This window comes from Haplochromis burtoni, unplaced genomic scaffold, assembly GCF_018398535.1.
Source record: "Haplochromis burtoni strain Fernald_Lab_line unplaced genomic scaffold, NCSU_Asbu1 Contig_29, whole genome shotgun sequence".
NCBI classification, from domain to species: Eukaryota; Metazoa; Chordata; class Actinopteri; order Cichliformes; family Cichlidae; genus Haplochromis; species Haplochromis burtoni.
The window spans coordinates 2,457,201-2,473,638 of NW_024582390.1; the positions used below are offsets into that span (position 1 = coordinate 2,457,201).

The 16,438-nt window shown below is 38.6% G+C and overlaps 1 protein-coding gene across 1 annotated transcript in view; it reads left to right on the plus strand.

The window, feature by feature from the left end:
- Nucleotides 1–343: 343 nt before the first annotated feature.
- Nucleotides 344–16,438, plus strand: part of slc4a10b (solute carrier family 4 member 10b) — a gene marked incomplete in the record, with an annotated part of 37,928 nt that continues 21,833 nt past the window's right edge. Inside the window, 7 exon segments of the mRNA XM_014332367.2 lie at nucleotides 344–723; nucleotides 1,760–1,801; nucleotides 6,217–6,298; nucleotides 12,961–13,116; nucleotides 13,229–13,367; nucleotides 13,800–13,960; nucleotides 14,109–14,294. Of these exon segments, the coding sequence (XP_014187853.1) occupies nucleotides 676–723; nucleotides 1,760–1,801; nucleotides 6,217–6,298; nucleotides 12,961–13,116; nucleotides 13,229–13,367; nucleotides 13,800–13,960; nucleotides 14,109–14,294 (814 nt within the window).

The following is a 16,438-nucleotide window of genomic DNA, read 5'->3' on the forward strand; positions in this document are numbered from 1 at the left end:
CAACAGACCTAAACAGACTCACAGCTTTTCCTTTTTCTTACGCACATTTCAGGATCCCCCAGAAGACACGTCTCCTTGTACGACGATCTCTCCGGCGAGAAGAAAAAGTAACTCTCCAAATGTTAAATATAAATGATCATCAACGTTATTTTAAATATTTAAATCAACTTGCGACTAGTTTCAGTGTGTAGGCCTAAATCAGTTTCATGCCCGTTTTTTGGTCTTAAGTAAGATATTGTGTAGCGCATGGGGGGAGGGGGCCAGACAGAGCTCACAGTTCTGCTGCAGCCTAAAAATGAAGCTATTCGTATTTATCCATAAAGTACTGGAAGCCACACTGAAACAGGAATATGTAGCCTACTAATTGGACATAAACTGGAAACAAACTGGAGGGAAACAGTTTGATATCTCCTGATAATTGGTGTCTTTCCTCTGTGCCTGAAAAAAAAAAGACAAAACATATTAAGAGTGACGCGTCCGCGTCAGCTGGCAGAGATGCGCGTGGTTTTTATGAACAGGCAGCGCGTCAGAGAAGCGCTAATCATCAGCGAGCTGCAGAGCGGCGATGATATAAACATGTGATAGTAGCTCAGTTACCGCTACACCTGACAGGATTACACGCACCGGAGGTCTCTGCTCCGTCTCTCTGATACGCTGCTCTGCTGAGAGAGGAACATGGATACTGCGGATCAGGGTGCTCAGATAGAGCCGCTGCTGCCATCGGTAAACAGAAACTGATGTCTTGGGACAAATATTTACTAATGTACATTAATATTTCAGGACTAGTGTCAAGTTTAGTGCGTGTACTGCGTGGAGTACTGGTAAAAAAGATGTTGCTAAAAGAGGCAGGAAAAAAAAAGAAATCGGGAAGCAGATTCAAAACGTTTGGCTCTCAGATGGTTAAATAATTAAGTTAACTGTGGAGTTTTGAGGAGCTGTGGTTCACCTGCAGGGATCTACTGAAAGCACGCTGCCACTCCAATCAAGAGGAATGGCAGTATGTCAGCTCGTAATATTTTATTGAATCCATCCTTTTAGTGAGCCAAAATGTAACTTCATCTCCAGAGGCATGATGGTAAAATTTCTGAATTGAAACAGACATTGGGAGGCTTTCATTGCTACTCCTTTAAATTTCAGTATGATGCTGTGTTAATTCAGTGATGCTGTAACATGCTATAACATTTTGCAAATGTAAGGTAAATCCCTGCTGTGACAGCTGTGTTGCTATTAATACATCATAATTCTGACAGAAGTGACTTTTTATCATCATATTATGTATATATATTGTAACTTTCATCTTGTTAATGTAAAATCAGGCATAGCTACAAGTTGCACTAATAAAAGCAGGTAGTCTTCACACATTCAAATTCTGCTTGAGCATGTCATTTGGAGAAGTCATCTCATAGAGGATGTTCACAGAGGGAGGAGGACCCGTGTTCATTGGTCTTTTCCGATCGTTTTAGTGGAGATTTGTTGTCATTATCTGCTGGCTGTTATTATGAAAACAGATTTTTCCATTTCTCTGAATGCTGGGAGTTGCGACCCTCTAATACGACTTTTAGAGCCAAATATAGATTTGGCTTTGAAACGTAAGGTCACAACCTCACCTTAAATGTCACTCAGCAGTTAAGAATTGAAGAGAACTCAGTGAGTTTTAAGAATTTAAGGACTGAGTTGAACTTTTGGAAATGTTCAATTTTAAAAATTTGATTTGGTGTTTTATTAAATAAACTTTACTTGCAACTTTATGTCTTTTCAGGCCAGTTCTCCCATTGGATCATCAGTTGGGCGAAGAAGTCTGGTGAGTTGTTCCTTGGGTTTTACACCTTAGATGGATGCCGTTAGGGTGAACTTGCCAATAAAAATGACCGTGGCTCAGGGGGTTGGGAAGCGTATCTGTAACTGGAAGGTCGCCGGTTCGATCCCCAGGCTCTCTGTCCTGGTCGTTGTGTCCTTGGGCAAGATACCCTACTGCGTACTGGTGTTGGCCAGAGGGGCCGATGGCACGATATGTCAGTCTGCCCCAGGGCAGCTGTGGCTACAACCGTAGCTTGCCTCCAAGCTCCACCAGTGTGTGAATGTGAGAGTGAATGAATAGTGGCATTGTAAAGCGCTTTGGGTGCCTTGAAAAGTGCTGTATAAATCCAAACCATTATTATTAAAAGTTACATTGATTATCATTTGCATTTGATTATCACTATATCATAAGTGAAAGAAGATAACAGGTTCATTCTTGGATCAGCAGAACACTCCAAGAGGATTGAGTGTAACACAATGACCTTGTGGTTTTACTTTATATACATACAAAGCAGAGAGGAGACACTATATAAACCAAGGTTTATCTGCTGTGCAGCATTGATGATGTCACAGCGATAATCTCATGATGACAGAGTGGCGGCACTGTCGATAGATGCTCGATCACAAATTACAGTTGTTTGACACAGCAGAAGGGCATCAGCATTTATCAGACATGGTGTGAAGCTGGGCAGCAGGAGCTCAGCTTCTACACTGTCTTTCATTCAGTCACTACTGATTAAATAGCAGAGGACACTAAGGGAGAGCTCATGCAGTCTGAAAACGAACAGGCACCTTGGTTTTTCAACAATCAGGTAGGCTACAGCTCATGACGCCAGGCATTTATGTTGATGATGTGAACTGTTTTATTGATGTGAAGTTTCTCTCTGCTGAAAACCCAAGTTTGCTGCATGTTTAACAAGGGAAAAAGTGTTTGGTTAGCGAAGAGATTTTTCAGTGTGTCCAGAATCAGTGGAAAAGCCCGATTAAAAACTGGCAAGTGCAACATTTTTTGCAGCTGGGGGATGGATGCAGACCTAAAGTCTGCCAAAAATAAGGGGTCAGAGCTGCAAAACACCTTACGTAGCAGCTCTGGTTAAAAAGTGATTTGGCGCTAATGTGTCCTCTTACAGGATGTTGAAGTTCGAAGCAGAAACATTTAAGGATTACAGTACATTTTGTGCCACATGAAAGCCTGTGCGGTTAATGATATCGCTGCCACTGATGGATTCAAAATTGCCACAGCCATCTGTAGGGATCAGATCCAAGTATGTGCCACATCCTGTGATATCACTTCAGCTGTGTGGTGTGCCAGCAGCCTTTAACATGATTTTACTGGGTGGATGCTGATCATTAGTCTTGAAAGTAGCTGTCTTTGTGCGTGCATTGGGTGTGGTTTCTGGAAAGTAATCAGACTACTATACAACATTGTAACTATTTTTGTTTTTTTAATATTTGCATCTGTTCTTAAGAGCTAAATGCTTCAGGTGTAAAATGTGCTTATAGGAACCAGTCAGTTTATAACTGAAATTGAAGTGATAACAATAGTAATAATATGAATAATAACCTTTAGTTATATAGGACTTTTTAACCTTATTTTACAAGGTGCTTCACATAAGAAACAAAGCAAGCTCAAATAGCCACCTTTAAAACTTCAGATTGTCACATTGACACAGTATTTATTGATCAGATCTTTTTCTCATGTGAGCCCAGCTTCCTTAAAAGGTGACAACAGTATATCAGTGGTTTTTGTGTTCATAGTTTAGCACCCTTTTTAGTCAGTAAACCCATACAAACCATACAAAATAGAGGTTATAGACACATCATAGTGCACTGCTTCAGTGTATACAACATTCCTACAATGAATAACATATATTGCCATTTATCATTAACATGATGCACATTAATACCATCTCACAGACTAATGTGGCTGGTGTTTTAGTAATAAATGCCGGCTTTTAATCTGAGCAGGATGTTGATCCGTAGCTGTGCATTTGTAGACAGATTAACAGCATCAGCCTCATGGCTTGGCATGCCCATGTGGCACTGCAGCTGTAAACAGCAGTGCCCTTCATTATCGTAATGCTCTGACGGTCTACTGGAGGTTAAGATGGCTCACGGAAAAAGCTGGTATTAAGCTTTCAAGACAAAAATATTGACTGTGTTAATATTGGTGGTTTTTTTTTTAAATCAAGAGATTCAAAGCATGTAAAGGAGTTTCAATCTTTTGGTCAATACTGTGACAGGACTAAGAAACACCAACGTAGCAAAGTGCCTACTTCTGATAAGTCAGCATATTTAAATATCAGACCCATGAATGGCAGTGAAATTGTTGCATTCCTCATTATTTTATGTATAAATGTATTTTTTTTAGTGCTTCAATCAAAAAAAAAAATGCTTTAAAGAAATCTGTCTATTTAGATTTTAGTTTAATGTGTCTAAGCCCACTGAATGAATAACCTGCAAAAAAACCTTTGTGCTAAACTTTGGCCTTTATGCTTATAAACACAATAATTATTGAGTTTTTAGGGTGTTGTAGACTTCTGTTACCTGTTACGTGGCTCTATTGATTCTGGTATTTTTTGTTAAGATACCCATTCTTGTTGTAGTTTCTGGATGAACGAGTTTGAGAAATGTAACAATCTTTTAAGTGCAAATTCATTTTTTTAAGATTCATTATAATACTTCACAGATTTGTGCATGTATTTAGTTTATTTGGCACATTGACACATGTCAGGAAATATGTGTATTGCCAACTTCCGGTACAAATCTGCATGAAGCACAGGGACAGAAATACCGTTTTATCTCTCCACCCACCATGAAGCTGGAGTGAGCGGGCTTTGTGTTTTGTTGTAGTCAGTGACCTCAGCCTACTCTACAGCAAACTTGCCCTTCCTGTCCTGCGCCTTGTTTATGCTGTACTGTGGTTATGCATCCATCAGATGAGCACACAGAGTTCAGCTGTAAGTGCTCATGCTGTTGGTGTTCATCTGTGTAATCCTTCAAAGCTTTGAATTTTTTTATAAATCCAAATTCAAATAATATTTTTTAAAGAAAAGGTAAAAGCACTGGGTTTCTATCTGTTCTCATATGACAAATAATGATTTTTGAAGGTTTTTTGAATCCCTTTTACCACCTCCTCACTTCCATTATCTTTCACAAGTATTACATAAGCTTTCACACCACAGACTGCCGGTTTTCTCTGAGATCTGAATCTAATCATCTAAATCCATGTCCAGTATGAATGGTTTTAAACCTGCAGGTTAATAAGACAGGAGGATGTAGGAAATGCTCAGTCTTGAAAGGGTCTTAATATGCTATTTTGTGTTTTCTTTCATAATTTTAATATTTAAATTGTTGCTAAGGTTTTTGCTCATGTTAAAAGTTTGAAATAATAATGGATATTCAAGTAATCACAGTGAGGTAAATTCTTGGGTTTCAGACTCCTCTAAATGCTCAGTTGCACCATTTTCTGTTTACATTTAACTCTGTATGATGTCAGGAAGAGGCGATATTCCTTAAACAGTCATCTGAAGCACTCAGCTATGGCAGAAACATCCCCACCCATCTGCTGTTCAAGACTTAAATTTTCAAGTGGCAGCCAACTAAAAGAAAAGCCGGATTGAAGGGAAAGGTGAGGGAGAGTGTAGCTTGATTCAGAGGAGGAGGAACCGAGGGTCAACAGGGAACTATGTAAAGCTACTTTAGTAAGGTATAAGACTAAAAGTGTAATTGAGCATAATTTAATTTTTGAGCAGTCCTTAAGTTACCTAACCTCTTCATTTGTAATTGTTATTGCAGGACTCGGGTTTTTTAAACTTGTATCTACTCATAAAACTGTTCTTGCTGCAATAAAAAACAAACAAACAAATATAACATCTTAACAAAGAGAGGGTAATGTATTTGGAATGTGTGAAGTATTGTTATAAGACATTGAACAACGGATAAACTATGAACTGTAATGTGCTTCGTTAACATAAACAACCAGTTAGGAGGAATGCTTACTTGATCAAATTAAATCAAACAGTGATTCTCCCTTTGAACTCAGTTCCAAGTCACCACAAAGGAGACATCTTGAACAAAAGTAAAACTTTCTTTGTGGGTGGGTAAATTATTGTTCGCATTGTGAGAAGCTTTCTGTTTGGACTAAGATCATACTCTTTCCTTTCCAAGATAAAAAAGTGCAATTAGTTTCCATGGCAGCTGCACCGTTCAGTTGGATAATGTGTTTGTTCATAATGTTCTGCAAGGGAGCACCAGGTCAACAAACATTTTATTTCATGCTATGTTGAGTCGGGATACGCCGGTATATTGCAGGATGATGTTTCTTCCAGTTGTTGGTGTAATACTGTATGAGTGTGCTTTAGAACGATGTTCATAATGCTGAATTTGTATTTGTGCATGCATTTGCGTGTCTAACAGAGAAACGACGATGAAGCGGTGGTGGACAGAGGAGGAACGCGGTCCGAACAGAGAACCAACTTTGAGCAAGAAGATCTTGAAGGTACGTGGATGTACACAATGTGCTGGGAAATACCAAAAGTGTCAAAGAGTGAAAAGGCTTCTGCAGCTGAGACCGCCTACTCTGTCCTCCCAACTGCTGCTTTCCTCTTGACAGCTTTTTTACAGTTAAAAGATAAGAGCAGAGTGGGAGGCAGAAACTGTGGGTGAGCTGAGTTTGCATCAGAAATTTCACAATTGCCCAAAAACACGGACAATCGAAACGAAGACAAAAACTGTGGGATCTCTGGGCCACTAAAGGCCAGGAGCAAGCACCGTCTACATCTGCAGAAACAGATGATCAAAACGTTACAGATTCTCTTTTCTGTGAAAGTGAATTACAATTAGCTGGTTGGAGCTTAAAAATCTATTTTGTTTAGCACATTATCACAGTTATTTTTGACATATATACATTGGTAAACAGGGGTATTCTCTTTTATTTGTGTGTTTTATGTTAAAACAGCACATACATACGTAATGTAGAAGTATTCTTTCAATATATAAATAATAGTAAAAATAATTACACCCTTTCTTTAAATATACATTTCTATGAAACCAAAGTGGAATATAAAATCAAAAATAAACTGAACTGGACAACAGTTTGATGTTACTGTAAAGTGCTTCAGAACAACAATATTCATAACAGAATAGCTTAATTAATTACTTGTGTTTTTCATATATGTAGCATCTAGGAATAGCTTCAACAGTCATTCCAGAGCACACTGTATATACATGCAACCCTGTGTTGTTCTGCAGTGAACTGAGTGGGCTGACTCGAGTACAAACACAGACTCTCTCTATCTCGTTCTCTCCTCTACTGTCTCGCTCTCCATGATTGGTGTTTTATACTTCCACAAGGAGATACAACATTTACTGCATTTACACTTATTTTCAGTGTTTATGCCTGAGAATTTTCAGAAACATTAAAAAAAGGAACCTAAGTAAAATTGATACCTAACTCTGGGGGTGAACCAATGTTGTGTCTACACATAATAGACAACTTAGTAAAGAACCAGTTTGAAATAGTATCTTTAGGCATTTTGTCACAAAAACAAATCAGTTGTTTAAATTTCTTTAGCTGAATCTATAAAAAGTGCCAAAGAGAACAAAGTTTGACATATAAAATAGTGTTTTTGTGCATGATTCCCCAAATACTATTAAAGCTATAAAACATAAAAAACTTGGCATATCTTGGGATAGTGTGCAGTGTTTCTTTAAAAAATCTGAATAAACTGGAGAAATGGAAGACAACAGGGGGAGGCCTAAAAATGATCTAGAGCCGTATCTGAGAATCATGACCAAAAAATGGAGCAAAGACCGACAACAGACCTCAGAGACTGATCTGGCCTTTCAGTTGGTCCATTTAATGTTCAGAAGTGGTCTCACTGGAAGGGTATAGTTGTCAAGAATCCATTCTTAAGGAAGAGAAACAGGCAGAAAAGACCAAGGAATGTTAAATTACACAAGAATTGGTCTTAAAATCAGTGTAACAGGTCTTGTGAATCTGAATTTTTGGTTCAAATCATCATTACTATGTGCAGGGGAGGTCATAATAGGCATCTGTAAAACATGTTGAAGGCACTCTCAAAGTTTAGAGCTACATTTTCAGCCAGTTGAGTTGGGGATCTCATTAAAAATACTGAAATTATAAATGTGGAAAAGTGCTGTCAAAGTCTGCAGACTTTGATCCACCATGCAGCAATATCAGGAAAGCATCTGATTAACAGCATGAAAATGGTCTCAAACGCACTGCCAGTACAGTACAAGCATACCTGGACAGAAAAACACTGTGGAACACCATCAGTCATGGATTGGCCTCCCCAGAGCCTGAACCTCAATATTGCTGAAGCAGTGTAGGATCATCTTGACAGAGAACAGAACCAATGGCAATCAACATTGAAAGAAAAGCTTTGAAATGTCTGTTGAAATACTTCACACTTAAACACCTGGAAGAGTTCTGAGGTGATCTAACCAGTTGCTCTGTTAGATTAAAACAGAGAGGTGATCACGCTTTTGCAGCACAGCACTACATCTATGGAATAATCTACCACTACACTACACATCTGCACTGCTCAGACACATTTAAATCTTTTAAATTAATAAATTAATAAATTAATTAATTTTTTAGCATTTGTGACTTTATTGGATAGTGTAGCAGTGAAAATAGACAGAACACTGGGGAAAGACACACTACGAAGGGCCACGAGTCGGACATGACTTCCTGCGGCTGCACTCGGGACATATACAGTGGGATGCAAAAGTTTGGGCAAACTTGTTAATAGTCATTATTTTCCTGTATAAATCGTTGGTTGTTACAATAAAAATGTCAGTTAAATATATCATATAGGAGACACACACAGTGATATTTGAGAAGTGAAATGAAGTTTATTGGATTTACAGAAAGTGTGCAATAATTATTTATACAAAATCAGGCAGGGGCATAAATTTGGGCACTGTTGTCATTTTATTGATTCCAAAACCTTTAGAACTAATTATTGGAACTCAAATCGGCTTGGTAAGCTCAGTGACCCCTGACCTACATACACAGGTGAATCCAATAATGAGAAAGAGTATTTAAGGGGGTCAATTGTAAGTTTCCCTGCTCTTTTAATTTTCTCTGAATAGTAGCAACATGGGGGTTTCAAAACAACTCTCAAATGACCTGAAGACAAAGATTGTTCACCATCATGGTTTAGGGGAAGGATACAGAAAGCTGTCTCAGAGATTTAAGCTGTCTGTTTCCACAGTTAGGAATATATTGAGAAAATGGAAGACCACAGGCTCAGTTCAAGTTAAGGCTCGAAGTGGCAGACCAAGAAAAATCTCAGATAGACAGAAGCGACGAATGGTGAGAACAGTCAGAGTCAACCCACAGACCAGCACCAAAGACCTACAACATCATCTTGCAGCAGATGGAGTCACTGTGCATCGTTCAACCATTCAGCGCACTTTACACAAGGAGATGCTGTATGCGAGAGTGATGCAGAGGAAGCCTTTTCTCCGCCCACAGCACAAACTGAGCCGCTTGAGGTATGCTAAAGCACATTTGGACAAGTCAGCTTTATTCTGGAATAAGGTGCTGTGGACTGATGAAGCGAAAATTGAGTTATTTGGGCATAACAAGGGGCGTTATGCATGGAGGAAAAAGACCACAGCATTCCAAGAAAAACACCTGCTACCTACAGTAAAATATGGTGGTGGTTCCATCATGCTGTGGGGCTGTGTGGCCAGTGCAGGGACTGGGAATCTTGTCAAAGTTGAGGGACACATGGATTCCACTCAGTATCAGCAGATTCTGGAGACCAATGTCCAGGAATCAGTGACAAAGCTGAAGCTGCGCTGGGTCTGGATCTTTCAACAAGACAACGACCTGAAACACTGCTCAAAATCCACTAAGGCATTCATGCAGAGGAACAAGTACAACGTTCTGGAATGGCCATCTCAGTCCCCAGACCTGAATATTACTGAAGATCTGTGGTGTGAGTTAAAGAGAGCTGTCCATGCTCGGAAGCCATCCAACCTGAATGAACCGGAGATGTTTTGTAAATAAGAAAGGTCCAAAATACCTTCAACCACAATCCAGACTCTCATTGGAAACTACAGGAAGCGTAGGTTGTAATTTCTGCAAAAGGCGGATCTACCAAATATTTCTTTTTTTGTGGTGCCCAAATTTATGCACCTGCCTGATTTTGTTTAAATAATTATTGCACACTTTCTGTAAATCCAATAAACTTAGTTTCACTTCTCAAATATCACTGTGTGTGTCTCCTATATGATATATTTAATGGACATTTTTTAATGTAACAACCAACAATTTATACAGGAAAATAATGACTATTAACAAGGTTGCCCAAACTTTTGCATCCCACTGTAGCATGCAACCTGCTCACCCACTGAACTAAACTGGCACCCACATGTAAATCTTATTATTGTTTTAATTTATTATCTTTTGTATATATTGGATTTCACCAACTTAAAAAAAAAGTGCTATATAAATACATTTGACCTACAGGTAGCCGGATGAACTATTCCTGAAGACTATTTAAATAAAATACAACAAAGGTGGCTGTAAAATGACTGAACTTCAAGCTTGTTAGAAATAAAATTCTGTTTTTGTTTTATATACTGTCCATTTTTCATCATTATTATTATTATTTATTTATTTATTTATTTATTTATTTATTTATTTATTTATTTTTAATGTAACCCTTGTTTCTTCTTCCTTTGTTTAACTAAGAAAATTGGCAACCTGGCAAATTGTTTCCATAATGAACATGTAGCTGAATAATCTTTGACAGTGTAGTTATAATTTTGATGCACATTTTCCCCCCTCAAATCTAAGAAGGGCCTATTATCACTTAAAAATAATCTGATTATATAATCCTGTCTAGTTTGAAATCTGATTATATAACCTGCTACCACTCAGGCTTGGTTAGCATTTAAAAGATAAAAAAGAAAGCAGACATGAATCAACAGTGAGGCATCACAAATTCACAGAGGGCCCAGTATCACCAGGTATTACCTCATTACTAGGTAACTGCAAGAAAACATATAACACAAAGTCAGAAAGTTATAGAAATACATTTACCTGATTCAGAAGACTCTCATACTACCTCATGCTCTCTGTGTTCCCTGATAATTCACTGTAAGTAACAAATATATAAACAAAATAATAATAACGACAGCCTAACACTTCTTCTTAAAGTATTCTCAGTTATATAATTAATGCCATTTAAATAATTTTTACTATTTATTTTTGTTATTGTTTTGCAAAGTTACAATTAATTTTTGCATTTTACAAAATGAAAGTGAAAAAGGCAAAACCTGCAGCTTTTATCCAAAATACAGTCTACATTATTGTTTGACTAACTTGAAATGGGCACTCCACCCTTTTCCAACTGAGAACCATTGCCTCAGACATCGACTCAGGTGCTAATTCTCAACCCATCTGCTTCACACCCAGCTTCAAATCACGCCAGTGCAAGCTGGAAGTCATCACTCATTGAAGTCAACAAAACCAGATCCTTAGGCCGCCAAACCTTTAACCCTCCACGCCTCGACTCAATGCAAACCAAAATCTTACTGCAGTTATACAGATACTAGAAACCACTAAAAACAGGTGAAGCTAATCAGACACAAGATTCAGTTCTAGCACTCAGTTTGCCTCCTGCTATGATCAGGGCATGCTGACATGTTACAGGAGGAGCAAACAGTCGATACCTTCCCATCTGTCATTAAGGAGTAAAGGGAATACATTTTTCCAGTAGACCTGGAAAAAATATATACTAAAGCAGAAGCAGAAGAAATAAGAAGTAACAGGCATACAGTATACTTGCTTTAATATTCACAACTCTGTTTAAGCTAATTTGAACACAGATTCATTCTGGTTCATGTATCATTAATGACTTAACTGCTTGTCGAGTTAGGTAACGTTTTTATGTACCAAGTATGACATTAGCGCATTACATAATAGTTACACAGAAATCTGCTGGCGCCTGAAGAGATCACGATGAACTGGGCTGAAATAATAATTAATAATACATCAGATAAAGAAGGCTTTTCCATTTAAGTGTCACTGGATTATTGTGGTTTTTCTGCAATCTGTGGATGAAAAGAACTATCTGCTGTTAAATATCTGATGACTAAATGAGCAAAAAGGTCAAAGCAAAATAATCTTCTCAAACCACAGTTTCTTTTTAAAAAATGTTAAACACAAACAGACACTGCTGATTACAGTTTAACACCAATGTAGTGATTGTGTCCAATCTGTGGAAGTGCGTCTGGTTGTGCTGGGAAGTGTAACTGAACTTTTTTTTTTTTTTAGTATTCTGGTAGTCAACCGGCTGTGTGCAGGCAGGAGAAGGACCCAAAAGCAAACTGTTGGAAACAGGGCTTAAACTCAAAATACAGCTTTATTTGCTGAGTGGGAAAAAGGCAATACACAACAATACAAAATGTCTGTGAAGGTTCTTTGCAAGCTCCTTTGACAACAATACAAAACTAAACCGGGAAATACTAATTCACACAGAAAACACAGTGAGGTCACACAGCTATGAGGGAGGACACAACACAGCACTGAGGGAGACTCTGACATGAATACACAGAAAGATAAAGAGGGACGTGGGAGCACACGGGGAACACAGCTGACACGAATAATCATAGCGAGACAGGGGAAGCTATACTGAACAGAATGAACATGAAAACATGGGACCTTCACGATAAAACACGAAAGATGATGTGGGAGTGGAGGAGAGGCAGACGAGAGGGAGCGAGGGAACACGAGGGAACACGAGGGAGAGCACAGACGTGACGGGCTGGGGAAACATGATGGAATAAAACACAATGAGGGGAAACAAAACACAAGGACTCAGACAACTCAAAACATCAGACTGTAAACTATTTAGGATGGAAGCCACGAGTCGCCGTTGACCTTTTTGGTGCTTCATTTTTCATTTTTCAGGCTTGGAAGTTGCCCCTTGCTGACCCCGAGTTAATGCTCAGTGTGGTCTGGCGGCAGTAGCCATTACGTGATTACATCTTATCTGTCTGAGCCATGTGTTCGAATAAAATAAAAATACGCAGGATGAATGGATTAACACACAGAAGTAGCATTTAACCCGGGCAGAGTGAGTGTATTTTATAGTCTTTAATCATGTTTGTCCCCAGGTCACAGGACTCTCTACATTGGGGTCCACGTCCCTTTGGGCAGTACCAGACACCGCAGCCATCGCCGGCACCGCCACCATGGAAACAAGTACAGCAGGAGGCGAAGCAAGGAGCGAGTCCGCACCTTGGTGGAGGGTAGAGAGTCTCCGATTTATGGTACAGACATTATTGTTTTAAAGCAGCTAGTTATTACTTTGTAATAACCATAGGATCTTGGCTACAGTTAATCTCAGTTTGTACCAATTATTTGAATCCACTGCGTTTCTAGATACTCCGTCCCAAAGAGTGCAGTTCTTGCTGGGTACAGAGGATGATGATGAGGAGCACATTCCTCATGATCTCTTCACGGAGATGGATGAGATCTGTGTGAGGGAAGGAGAGGATTCGGAGTGGAGGGAAAGTGCCAGGTACTGTCAACATGGACACATTATCTACAAGGTCCTCGCTCAAAGCTCTGATTAAAAATATCCACTTACACTGATGTTTTTGTGTTCACTAAATTAAGTAACTGCAATTCATAGCTGCAATTGTGGCGCATTTTTAAATTCATTTATGTCTGCAATGGTTGTTGATGTTAAGATGTCTTTTCCTGTATGTATCAAAGATTATGGATCGCTGTTGACATGGTAAATCTGACATGTTATTTAAAGAGATATACACTAAAGAAAAGCAGTAAAGAAGGAGACTAAAAAAGTACATTTTAGAGAGAAATATATGACTTATACGTGAGCAGAGAGGGACCTAGAATGAATAAGTGTTGTTACTGCAGCTAGAACAGATGGCCTGCCAGTTTGTGGTCTGTTGGCCTCTCCTGACAGGAACTCAAATTCCTGTTGCAGGTGGCTGAAGTTTGAGGAGGATGTTGAGGATGGAGGGGAACGATGGAGCAAGCCCTACGTAGCAACGCTGTCTCTTCACAGTTTGTTTGAGCTGCGCTGCTGCATTATCAACAGCACCGTGCTGCTCGATATGAGGGCAAGTACCATTGAAGAGATTGCAGGTAATGACTTGAATTCTTTTTTCAAGAAATTTTTCTTTTTGGGAAAATTTGTAACTATTTTCAATGTATAAATATGGGTTTATTAATCATTTGCTCAAGATTTAAGTGTAAGAAACTGAATGCATCAGCTTGCGTTTGTCTATCTTAGACATGGTCTTAGACCACCAGGAGTTGTACTCACCACTGGGAGATGAGCTCAGAAAGAAAGTGCGTGAAACACTACTGAAGCAGCACCATCACCAGAACCAGAAGAAGCTGGCTAATCGCCTGCCACTTGTACGTTCCATCGCTGACATTGGCCGGAAAACATCTGAGCTTCATCTGGATAAAAACGGTGAGAAAACCTGAGAGTCTGTCTCCTATAAAATAATATTCTAAAAAGAAAGAATCACTCTTTAGTTAAAGTGGTCACAACATGTTGCCTTATACCAACTGTTGGAAGTGTTCTAGTGTGTATAATTTGTGAATGCGCAATATGTGTATGTGTCTTTAATACATATGGTCTTAACTTGTGCATATTTCCATCTTTTGCTCATTCCTCATTCTGTCCACAATCTGCCCACCCACCTGCCACAGCCCCACTCAAGTGAACAGGTGCTGGTTTATACACTATGCCCTTGCCCCTTTACTAGCTTTTACTCAAAAAACACATTGCAGAGAGGCTTCTTGTGATTTATGTTGGCAACTCTCATGACTGGCAACTCAAAATAGATAATTTTGGTAGACAGAAACAGTTAAGTTAAAGAGAAGATTGAAAAGAAAATGTTTAATAGGCTGTATAAAAAAATGTTAATATTGGTCTTCATGGTGCAAAAACTATTTGATTGAATTTTGGGCTGAATTTAGTAACTGGAAGCTCTATTTTCCACTATCTTTGCCAGCTACATTTTATAAGCTTAAGGTTTGCCAGAATCCCAGATCACTAAATTAGTTACAGAACAAACCAAACTGTTTGTTCAAAGATTTTCTCATTTGAGGGTGTTCTTAGTGTTGTTTTATTTTAACAGGCTGTTTTAAAGCAACAATCTGAGATAAGCTCCACGTCATGTATTGTGAGTGTATTAGACACTATAATTAGTGTTAATTTTTGACCCTGCTGTTTAATGAATACAGAAATTAGGCCAAACCTGTCAGGCAGCTTGGCAGTGATCACGTTGATGAGCATGGATTTTTTTAGACAGCAACACTGCTGAAATTCATTTTTTAAATCAATAATTGCTCCAGAAAGTTGTACTTATCTCTGTGTGATCATCCTCATTTGCCTTTATTTAATGAAATTAATCAGCTACTAAGTGCAGGTGACCACGGAGTGTAATGAAACTAGTTACAAAGCAGTTCACTAATAGATATCCAACTGAACAATAAAACAGAAGTAATTCAGTTTTTAACAATTTATTGAATAATTAATATTTGCATTCAAATACTTCATCATTTACTAAGTTTTGTTCAGATTTTATGTTTTCAGTTAAAGTATAAACTCAGATGGTCGCCATCATTAGCTGTTCAGTTTTTCGTTAACATGTGGCAGCAACAGACATGATTGATATGTTGAAGTTCAAAACAAGCATCAGAATGAAAGAGAAAGACAATTTAAGTGACTTTGAATGTGACAATAATAAGATTGATACCAGATGGGCTGGTCTGAGTGTTTCTGAAACTGCTGATGTACTGGGATTTTCCCACACAAATATCTAACGCGTTTACAGAGTGTGAAAGAGAGAAAATATCCATATCCTGTCTTCTTGTTGAGCTGCTCTGAGTTGCTCTGAAGGCAACAGTAAGTCAAATGATCACTTGTTACAACCTGGCTATGCAGAAGAGCATGTCTGAATACAAAAAATATGTCAGCCTTTGAAGCAGATAAACTGCAGCAGCAGAAAACCACATCGAGTGCCACTCCTGTTAACTAAAAACAGGAAGGCAGGGCCAGAATTTACACATACTCACCAAAATTAGACAATAGAAGACTGGAAAATGGTCTGCTATGAGGACTTTGACCTCTGCTGCGACATACAGATGGCAGAGGGAGAATTTGACATTAACAATATGAAAGCATAGCTCCATCCTGCTTTTTATCAGTGGTTCAAAAATCGCTGCTGTTGGTGGTGTAATGGTGTGGAGGATATTTTCTGGTTTTGACTTTATGCCCTCTGGTATCTGGTCATTGTTAAATGCCACAGACTACCTGAGTATTTTTACTGACTGTGTCCATTGTCTTTATGACATGGTGACGGTTGGTCACTATGTCACCAAGCTAAAATAAACTTAAATTGGGTTCTTGAAGATGACACAGAGTTTATTGTACTCAAATGACCTCCACAGTCACTAATCACAATCCAACAGAGAACCTTTTTGAATGTGGTGGAACAGGAGAATCTCATCATGGATGGACAACAGTAACTGTGTGACGATATCATATCAATATCAACCAAAATCTTGGCATAATATTACCAGCAATTTGTTGAAACTATGCCACGA